Source organism: Triplophysa rosa, linkage group LG1, assembly GCF_024868665.1.
Source record: "Triplophysa rosa linkage group LG1, Trosa_1v2, whole genome shotgun sequence".
Lineage (NCBI taxonomy): Eukaryota > Metazoa > Chordata > Actinopteri > Cypriniformes > Nemacheilidae > Triplophysa > Triplophysa rosa.
In genome coordinates this window covers 28,624,590-28,636,023 of record NC_079890.1, presented here as the reverse complement: position 1 = coordinate 28,636,023, position 11,434 = coordinate 28,624,590, and the positions used below count along the sequence as shown (strand labels likewise).

General features: G+C 38.3%; 1 protein-coding gene across 1 annotated transcript; it reads right to left on the bottom strand.

Moving 5' to 3' along the window:
• Positions 1-2,648: 2,648 nt before the first annotated feature.
• Positions 2,649-6,177, bottom strand: LOC130548930 (methylthioribulose-1-phosphate dehydratase-like). Its single transcript, XM_057326045.1, has 7 exons — positions 6,138-6,177; positions 4,665-4,755; positions 4,499-4,547; positions 4,287-4,404; positions 3,899-4,034; positions 3,590-3,757; positions 2,649-3,505 (listed from the first exon to the last, which is right to left on the bottom strand). The coding sequence occupies exons 1-7, from the start codon at positions 6,175-6,177 to the stop codon at positions 3,406-3,408; spliced, it is 702 nt and encodes a 233-aa protein (XP_057182028.1). The 3' UTR covers positions 2,649-3,405.
• Between the last annotated feature and the right edge of the window lie 5,257 nt (positions 6,178-11,434).

Genomic DNA, 11,434 nt, shown 5'->3' with positions numbered 1-11,434 from the left:
AAGCCAGTGAAAGAACCTGGGATGATCGATGTCTCTAGAGACGCCGCTCAGTGAGAGCTGAATACTCCGATTTTCCACTGCTAGGCATTGACGAGGCATAGCTGAAAAAGTATTGTGATTACCCCCTTAATGTATCCCAGTGCCCTTATCCAATCCACTAGATTTCATTTTTTTTCCTTATTTCTTTTTCAGCAAACCAAGCAATGACCTTATCAGAACTTTATAGCAAAAAAAGCATATCCATGTTGCCTACCTTGTGACTTGGGTGACTCAGATATTTCACACTTCAACGTGGCTGACACATCAAAAAAGTCCAGTCTGGAAAAAAGTTATAATCTATAAGAATCTCTCATTGTCATTCAGACATGACCACCTACTTCAACATATACAGCCTAAAGATAAAGGAACAATTCACAAAAAAAAGAGAAAATTCTGTCTTCATTTAATCACCCTCAAATTGTTCCGAATCTGTCTAAACCCTAAATGTCTTTGTTCTTGTGAACACAGAGCAAGATATTTGGAAGAATGCATGTAACCAAACAGCTCTTGGCCACCATTAACTATTTTTTTTGTAAATTTCTTTGTTCTGTTAAACACAAAAGAAGATATTTTGAAGAATGTAGGAAAGCAAATAGTTCACTTTTGACTACCATTGTAATTTTTCCTACTATGGTAGGCAATGGAGGCCAAGAACTGTTTGGTTACAAGCATTCATTCAAATATCTTCTCTGTGTTCATCAGAACAAAGAAATCTATACAGTAAATGACAGAATTTTTATTTTTGAGTGAACTGTACCTTTAAGCAGCTACATTTACAATTATTCATTTAACACAAGCAGAGCAATAAGCAGTATGTAATAATAACAATAACTTTATTATAGCACCTTTTAATGAGCTTCTCAAAGCGCTTTACAAAGTAAAAATCTGCATGTACATATGAAACTTAAAAGAAAACAAAAATAGATGCTGTATATCAACAAGAGGGGAAAAAACACTCAACAATGCAAGAATAAAAACACTCAACAATAAGCTTGCAATAAAATAAAATAAGTTTTTAAAGACATTTTAAAAATGCCAATTTCAACTGGAAGTAATAAAGTTAACTATTTAAAAGTTTACTCAGACTATTCAACAATGTTTAAAGGAGTCTTAAACAATACACTCAAAACTGAACACATGCGAGATATATCCCTGCTTGTTTTTCTACCATGCCTTACCTGGCTCTCTATACAACTGCACTCTACATCTTATAAAAACTGTCAGAGAAGGTCATGTGTCTCAAATCAATAAGAGCAACTTACCTACATGCTGTATACGCACAGTCAAGTTGGAAAAAATACTGGAATTTGGGTGACTCTGGGTCACTGTGGCCATGTTCACCATTTTCATTTCAGCCCACAGCAGACGCTTTTAGTCTTTTGATAAACAGGTTTGGTGGTCTCATAACCTTCTGGCCAGGATATTCAGGTCATTAGACACATTCCGCTCGCTTGGATCCATTGAACAGTGCAATTTTCCCTCAGAGAAAAACATATATATATATATACACACACACAAAGAGAGAGAGAGAATTAGTCGTCCATCTAGATGGTGGTCACTGGGAGTTACGCACAAAGATAGCAAATTACGCTTGACCCCCGATTGTCTGCAATACGTCCCTGCTGTTTTCAACAAGTGCCCAAAAATGTCCTTCATTTCTACAGTATGGAAGCGCTATGTACAGTAGCTCCAAGCATCAAATCATATTTTTAGCTCGGAATCAAACATATGAATGCGCCTAAGATGTAATCCATTTTTTTCATATTGACACTGATGTATAGCTTTTGAGTTTGACTTGCTCGGAGATCATTCTGATTCTGGTTATAATTGGAGCCTTTTCAACATGTTTTGTTTGTCTCAAATGATCTGGTGTTACTTTGTTTCCAATGAGCAATCCAGTATGATTGAACTTTTCATATCATATCCGATGGCTGTACTGGTCATTGATATTCTGTCAATCATACTTTGATAGCTGCACCAAAAGTGTCAATTAGATCTGTGATAGCCTGCAGCAGCACTGCAAGATGGGTCCTACAAATTTCATCACATTTGGATTATATTGACAAAGCTCATGTGTGACTGATCAAACGTGTTCAATAACAACAGGCACTCCTTTAGTGATGTTAACTGCAGCAGCAGCATATGGAGGACACCTGCCACTGAGTGGGCCTAAAACATCCAAGCGGAGTTGAGACCTAACTGGCTTCAAGCAAATGCTGGCAGCTTGCGTGTTACAGGACCCTTGAGAATAATGTTCATGCAAATGGATGGGCAGAAGCACATCAGAAAATGAAAGGAAATAACATGGTTGCGTGGGCTCCCTCACACTAACTTATAGGAGCCATTTTTTGTGTGCCTATGCTACAGCATAGTTTGTCCCATATTCCTCTGACACTCATGCCATTAAATGTACATTTAGTAAAATATTCAAATATGTTTGAATTGCAGTGTGTGCCAGAATTCTTAAAGGTAAAACAAGTAAACTGGGACAACACTGCCACCTTCTGGATATTCTAAATTTAAATAATCCTATCTTTTGCTTCCTCAAATAATGTGCGTAGTAAACTCTGCTCCTGCCACAAGGTACAACAAACCAAATTTACATTAAAAATACTTAAACAACAATTGTTTATTTATTAAATAAATCACCACATATACAGTCTTTGTTTGTGTAGGATCAGTTTAGCCATTCATATGATCATACAGACAGAGCAGGCAAACAATGCTACTTATGTGGAACATATGTTGAAACGTGAAGAGTTCATTTGCAAAAACAGATAACTCAGTTAAAAAAAAAAAGTAATATCAATCATACTGTAGTTGGGTTGTTACACGATAAAACATGTTAACGTCACAAAAATGTGACATTTTTAAAAATGGAGTTATCTGTTTTTGCGAATAAACTCGTGTTTTAAACTTAAACTTTACGTTTTTTATGCCTTATGTTCAAATATTATTTTCATTTCTTAATGCAGAATTGCTGTGGACTTGCATTGTAGCCATAAGCCAGGTGACCAATTTTGTTTGCAGGTAACTGTTCTTTACCTCCACATGATAAATTGTTGTAAAGGTCATTAAAGACAACATCATTTAACTGGTTTGTGAATGTTTTCTCTCAAATGACAACCCCCCTTTTTCAAAAAGAAGGTATTTTGGTAGTAAAAAAAAAAGCAGATAACAAATTTTGCAAACGGTAACAGAACTTTCCCCTTTGCACGCATCTGCACATTGCAATACTGCTGTACATATGTTTTTTAAACAGTCTGTGTCCAGATGTGGTTCGTTTTGTGTGTAGTGTGTACTGTAAGATTATGTTACCGAAGCAACACTGTTTACTTTATTCTGTTGATTGCAGTGGTTTTAATGTCAAACAATGCCTTTAGCTTCAGTAGGAGGAGCTGAAGGGTCCAGACCACACCGTTTCATTTGAACAGCTATGTCAAATAAGTAGTCATAACATTCACACCTGAAAAACAACAGAATGCAACATAAATAATGCATTTACACACAAAACACAGTAATTATGTGTGCATTTCACAGCCAAACTCACATGGTTTTTGCTTTCTCCCAGGTCTCTCCCCAAACGTAGACCCCGTGTCTGCGGACCAAGACAGCACAGGAGTCAGGGTACATCTCCATGGCTCGAGCCATGCGTTCTTTCAGGTCTTTCTCTTCCAGTGTGTTCTCAATAATTGGAACAACTAACGTGTCATCATACCTGGGTGGAAACATATACAGTAAATATAAAAGCATAGTTGTAGATGCTACTTTATTTGTCAAGAACAGTTAAAGCATTACTAATGTGAAATGGCAAAAGCGTTACAAATTACGGATGAAGAATCTCAGCAGGATGGCCAACCTGTAGTTTGTGCCCGAGTTTCCTTTTCGAATCCCCTTGATCATCTCTTCATGTGTGATGCGGAATTCCTTGCCAGGAAACATAAGAGTTGTCATGACAGCAGCTTTTGAGTGTGTATGGATAACTGCCTGAGCTCCTGTGACGGGAATAACAACTTGAAGAGTTTGGTTCCAAAATGAGATAACTCTGTTTTTAAAAAATGTAAAAGTCTTGTTTTTTTATTGTGCATTTCAATGAATATCAATCAAACTGCTAACTAACACAACAAAACACAATAAAAAAATGATGACATAATAAAAAACAAACAATAACAGTGTCATCTCATTTTGGCACCAAACTCTTAAATACAGTACAAAAGGTGAACAACACTTAGCCTGCTGACACGTACCTCTCATAGTGTATGCGTTCATGAAGAGGGGCATGCATTGGCTTTTCTTCAACTTCTTCTGTGGTGGTGGACAGCTGATGTCCTTCTCATCTATATCACACACAAATAAGTCTTCTGGCTACAGACAGGAGCAGAGTGAGAGTGAGAGTTCTAAGGTGTTCTTTAATGATAGATTACATAAATTGTAAAACTAACCACAGAAAAAGTCTTACCTGTATCCTCTCCTTCTGCACACCAGAGGGAGCAATATAAATGTGTTCACTGGGGGAAGAAATGGTTATTGTATTACATAAAATACATCAAACACTTTTGAAACAGATCAAATAAACATTGCAGAACACGGTGGATTTCATTCCTAGCGTAAGAGTGATGACTAACCCATGCCGCAGGCTTATTCCGCCCCCTGTTCCAGTCACCCATCCCAGTTTATAGAAGAGTCTGCAGAGCTCTTGGGTGGTGATGGAATTGCCTTGGATGGAGCTGGATGGTCAGTCAGTCCGCAGGCTCTCGCAGGAGGATGGCACGGGATTTTCAGATGTAGCTGGCGTAATCTCTAGTTGTGGATGGGCATATGACGTTCATCTGGGTCTGGCGGAATCTCTCCCTACCTCGGGATGGGCATCCCGAGGCGAGGGCAGAAACAGAAAGAGAATAATTAGCGTAGCTGCTGTTCATTAGCTATGTATTAGTGAATGATAGGGAATTGATTATGGGAACAGTATTGATGATGGGAAAGTCCGACCGCTGCGCAAATTCTTCTCCAGCACATCCCAAAGATTCTCAATGGGGTTAAGGTCTGGACTCTGTGGTGGGCAATGCATGTGTGAAAATGATGTCTCATGCTCCCTGAACCACTCTTTCACAATTTGAGCATTGTCATCTTGGAATATGCCGGTGCCATCAGGGAAGAAAGAACCCATTGATGGAATAACCTGGTCATTCAGTATATTCAGGTAGTCAGCTGACCTCATTCTGTGGGCACATAACGTTGCTGAACCTAGACCTCCAATCCAATGGGAGGCTCTTACCTCTTTGCTTAGTTAAATCCAGGTGGTGACTTTTTTTGGACGGGCAGTGTATGTTTAAATAGAGGATACAGTGGAAAAATGACTTGCTCTGGCCATTTCTGGGTAAGATTAAAAGAATGAGTCCCATATGGTAAGCAAAAGCAAAAATAGCTACACATGAAGTGGACACAACAATAAGTACAAAAACTCCTTTATACTGTCAGCGAGCGCTATCTCAGGGGGCTCGAGGGGAAAAATGATCCAAGCTTGTAATTCATCTTGAGGAGACGTGTTTATTTTCGTTTGTGGTCTCTGTTTAAACCTACGAAAACACGCGTAACGGATCGTCTCTCGGGCTGGAACCAAAGTCAAGGAAGTCATCCTACGTATCGGATGTTTAACTACGCTATTTATCAAAGGGTTCGCTATGCTCGATGTGCCTATGCGATTAATTGGCAAAAAAATCATTAATTAAACAGCTTAGTCATCTCTTACTTTGATAGAATATGCATGATATATTATTAAAGGCGAAATGCTGACTTCAAGGATACTATGGTGTCATTCAACATTTGCATTTCATTCTCTCATGGGCAGTTTATAAGATGTCTTGCTGATCGGAGCATTTATGTATGTGCCCCCTATAAAAAAAAGATAGCGGGTCCATTCTGCGATATGGACTGCATGGATCTCATCATTTACGACGTGAGACTATTTTGCAGAGCTGTGTAATTTAGTGCCCCAGAAGGGTTTTTAAGCAAATATGTGGTGATGTGGTCAAAGGCTAATCACAGTTAGGGTATATCAATGCTCCTGTGACACCTTCTCTATGGAATATCTGATTTACAAGGCAGAATGGAGGGGCTCTCTGCAGGAGCTTTGCCCATGTAGCCATTCCTTCATGTCCTTTCAAATAATAGAAGGGTAATGGCTTCCCAAGGCGTTTCTGTTTAGTCTGATTAAGACTTGGCAAACTGCAGGATCTAGGACAATCTATTCTCCTGTTCACAGCAAAGATTGCATAAGGTAGAAAAGTCCTTTGCTGGAGATAAAAGGGGGCGGCGAGATCAACAACAACAACAATGTATCTGCTTAGCGAAGGGGATTGATCTCTCCATTGGTCTTAAAACAAGAACAATTTGAGCCATCAAAAGACTTACGGCACTATATGAAATGTTGTTAAAAATAAGGGGCTCTGGAGGGAAGCTCCCAAAGGAAGCACAAACCCACCTATCACTCAATGAGTTCCCAATTCTCACAACCTGCCGGTGCAGTTTGCCGCAGGCAATAACTATACTTGGCAAACATTGTCACTGCCGGAAAAGACACAGTGCGACTCTGTTGCTACAGAGATTTCTCAGTAATCCAGCAGTTCTGTAATGATCTGAATTGCTGCAATGTTTCGAGAATCCTATAATTGGCAATAAAGGAGACTTTGAATCGGCCCTCTCGAGTTTTTCTTCAGAGAGTGCATTACATTCAAAACATCAGTATGCAGACTTCAGATCAATATGTGCTAACCAGACCTTTGAAATTCTCTACATTTCAGGATTAAACCCAGATACAGTCTCAGGCCAAGGAACTAGGCTTAATGGGAGACTAATCACACTGGCTTCTTGCTGACTGCAGGGCTTAGAATCTGAAGAGTGTGATTTATACTCCAGAATCCCTTGTTAGCTTACACAACTAGTTTGCCTCTCTCAAAGGATTCTGGGTAAAGGGCGTCCACCTTAAGAAAACAACGACCACTTGTATTCTGGTATTGGTTGAAAACACGCTGTTTGTGTGTTTCGTTAATAGACTGTCTCACAAAACCTACATGAAAATCCCCCTAAGCACTTTTCATACAGAGGGAATCTGCTCATTAATGGTATCGAATTGAATTTCAGTCAGGGCACCTGCGTCCTTGTTAAGAAGCGAATAGCAAAACTAAGAGAACATCATGAACAACAAATTGGAAGGCAGGCACAGACCGAGAGACTGCAAGACTTATTTGTCTCATGTTATGTAACACAGGGTTTATTTCAATCCTGGTTTATTTCTGTGTCTCGAAAAAGTCTTCGCTAAATGAGAGTAGCATTCTATCTCTCCCTTGCCGCATAGCAGAACTCAAACTACGATGATGCAAAAACTCTTTATTGAATAACATAACGAATAATAAAAATGCGTTCACAGAAATACTGAGTTCTGTGACAAAACATTAAATGCAAAGATTAGCTAAAGACATTATCTTTCCCCATACGGATATTAGAAATTTAAACATCCAAGATGCTACTCATTTTCTACTCTCTGATGGACAAACCTGTCTAGATGCCTTTTATTAATAACTTCAAAATCAAACGGATGATATCCGTGCTGACAGATGCTGAAGAAACCAATGGCAAGACCATTCCTGTGACTCTTTCAATAAGTTAATATTAGAGCTGGAACCAAAGCCTCATTGTCATTCTAGGAGTGCTCAGTGTCTCCCCTCAGTTGAAAACCTGTTCCGATAGGAATCTCCCAGCAATAGCCAGCTATTTCTAAGAAATACAAAGGGAGCGGTGAGAGGTGCAGTGGGCAGGCAGAAGACAGGGGATAAAAGAGAAGAAGAAAGAAAGAACAGTCACCTTAAACACACCGTTTACTTGCCAAAGCGAATATAACATTTTGTAGTTAATTATTATTTTTACTTGGTGCGTTATTTATTTTTTAATAGTACAAAGCTATCTTGACCGGTCAACGTTTCACATGTTGCATGGTTATGGTTTTTATGCAATGACTCATCAGATATACGAAGATCGAATTTGGATTCAGAAAGTCAACCATTTGCAAAGCTTGAACTAATCTAAAGATGATTCTGTTGTTTGTTCCGTCTCCTGACAAAATTGTTTCTCCTCACAATAAACACTCCATATGATGTGATAATGCACTGGAACAGACCCTGATTTCTTTGCTATTTTCCTGACCAGGTGAAAACCTCACATAAATGCCAGGATGTCAAAAAAATCTCAGCTGTTGTTTACTTGTGTATTTGTACTTGTATTTGTGTAGGTTTAAACTGTTTTATTGCTATGCAGGTCTGAGTCATTGTTCACCCAAATACATATTTTTCACTCAATGTACTCTGTTGCTATGGCTGCCTTTACGAAGCAATGCGAATATTACATACAATTGAACTACACTGAGAGTCATGGGATTGAAATCTCAAAATACTTCGACAAGAAATCATTACACTTTCATTTGCACACTCCCAGAGAATTTTTTTTAGCTTATTTGGTGTCTGTTTTAAATAAAAACACAAATCTTGAGCACACAAATGATTTCAGACCGTTAATTCACACATTTGTCCCGATGGCTTTAATGGTCAGTGCTGTATAGCTTGTTTTACTTAAGTGATGTTTGGGATAAAAGATGTTAGTCTTGTAATTGTGAGAACATAGCTGGTTGATTCAAGGCTTTGAATCGATGGAACCTAAATCAATCAGCAATTGAGCATGTGTGCAAAACAAGCAAAGCCAGTGAAAGAACCTGGGATGATCGATGTCTCTAGAGACGCCGCTCAGTGAGAGCTGAATACTCCGATTTTCCACTGCTAGGCATTGACGAGGCATAGCTGAAAAAGTATTGTGATTACCCCCTTAATGTATCCCAGTGCCCTTATCCAATCCACTAGATTTCATTTTTTTTCCTTATTTCTTTTTCAGCAAACCAAGCAATGACCTTATCAGAACTTTATAGCAAAAAAAGCATATCCATGTTGCCTACCTTGTGACTTGGGTGACTCAGATATTTCACACTTCAACGTGGCTGACACATCAAAAAAGTCCAGTCTGGAAAAAAGTTATAATCTATAAGAATCTCTCATTGTCATTCAGACATGACCACCTACTTCTACATATACAGCCTAAAGATAAAGGAACAATTCACAAAAAAAAGTGAAAATTCTGTCTTCATTTAATCACCCTCAATTTGTTCCGAATCTGTCTAAACCCTAAATGTCTTTGTTCTTGTGAACACAGAGCAAGATATTTGGAAGAATGCATGTAACCAAACAGCTCTTGGCCACCATTAACTATTTTTTTTGTAAATTTCTTTGTTCTGTTAAACACAAAAGAAGATATTTTGAAGAATGTAGGAAAGCAAATAGTTCACTTTTGACTACCATTGTAATTTTTCCTACTATGGTAGGCAATGGAGGCCAAGAACTGTTTGGTTACAAGCATTCTTTCAAATATCTTCTCTGTGTTCATCAGAACAAAGAAATCTATACAGTAAATGACAGAATTTTTATTTTTGTGTGAACTGTTCCTTTAAGCAGCTACATTTACAATTATTCATTTAACACAAGCAGAGCAATAAGCAGTATGTAATAATAACAATAACTTTATTATAGCACCTTTTAATGAGCTTCTCAAAGCGCTTTACAAAGTAAAAATCTAAGCATGTACATATGAAACTTAAAAGAAAACAAAAATAGATGCTGTATATCAACAAGAGGGGAAAAAACACTCAACAATGCAAGAATTAAAACACTCAACAATAAGCTTGCAATAAAATAAAATATGTTTTTAAAGACATTTTAAAAATGCCAATTTCAACTGGAAGTAATAAAGTTAACTATTTAAAAGTTTACTCAGACTATTCAACAATGTTTAAAGGAGTCTTAAACAATACACTCAAAACTGAACACATGCGAGATATATCCCTGCTTGTTTTTCTACCATGCCTTACCTGGCTCTCTATACAACTGCACTCTACATCTTATAAAAACTGTCAGAGAAGGTCATGTGTCTCAAATCAATAAGAGCAACTTACCTACATGCTGTATACGCACAGTCAAGTTGGAAAAAATACTGGAATTTGGGTGACTCTGGGTCACTGTGGCCATGTTCACCATTTTCATTTCAGCCCACAGCAGACGCTTTTAGTCTTTTGATAAACAGGTTTGGTGGTCTCATAACCTTCTGGCCAGGATATTCAGGTCATTAGACACATTCCGCTCGCTTGGATCCATTGAACAGTGCAATTTTCCCTCAGAGAAAAACATATATATATATATACACACACACAAAGAGAGAGAGAGAATTAGTCGTCCATCTAGATGGTGGTCACTGGGAGTTACGCACAAAGATAGCAAATTACGCTTGACCCCCGATTGTCTGCAATACGTCCCTGCTGTTTTCAACAAGTGCCCAAAAATGTCCTTCATTTCTACAGTATGGAAGCGCTATGTACAGTAGCTCCAAGCATCAAATCATATTTTTAGCTCGGAATCAAACATATGAATGCGCCTAAGATGTAATCCATTTTTTTCATATTGACACTGATGTATAGCTTTTGAGTTTGACTTGCTCGGAGATCATTCTGATTCTGGTTATAATTGGAGCCTTTTCAACATGTTTTGTTTGTCTCAAATGATCTGGTGTTACTTTGTTTCCAATGAGCAATCCAGTATGATTGAACTTTTCATATCATATCCGATGGCTGTACTGGTCATTGATATTCTGTCAATCATACTTTGATAGCTGCACCAAAAGTGTCAATTAGATCTGTGATAGCCTGCAGCAGCACTGCAAGATGGGTCCTACAAATTTCATCACATTTGGATTATATTGACAAAGCTCATGTGTGACTGATCAAACGTGTTCAATAACAACAGGCACTCCTTTAGTGATGTTAACTGCAGCAGCAGCATATGGAGGACACCTGCCACTGAGTGGGCCTAAAACATCCAAGCGGAGTTGAGACCTAACTGGCTTCAAGCAAATGCTGGCAGCTTGCGTGTTACAGGACCCTTGAGAATAATGTTCATGCAAATGGATGGGCAGAAGCACATCAGAAAATGAAAGGAAATAACATGGTTGCGTGGGCTCCCTCACACTAACTTATAGGAGCCATTTTTTGTGTGCCTATGCTACAGCATAGTTTGTCCCATATTCCTCTGACACTCATGCCATTAAATGTACATTTAGTAAAATATTCAAATATGTTTGAATTGCAGTGTGTGCCAGAATTCTTAAAGGTAAAACAAGTAAACTGGGACAACACTGCCACCTTCTGGATATTCTAAATTTAAATAATCCTATCTTTTGCTTCCTCAAATAATGTGCGTAGTAAACTCTGCTCCTGCCACAAGGTACAACAAACCAAATTTACATTAAA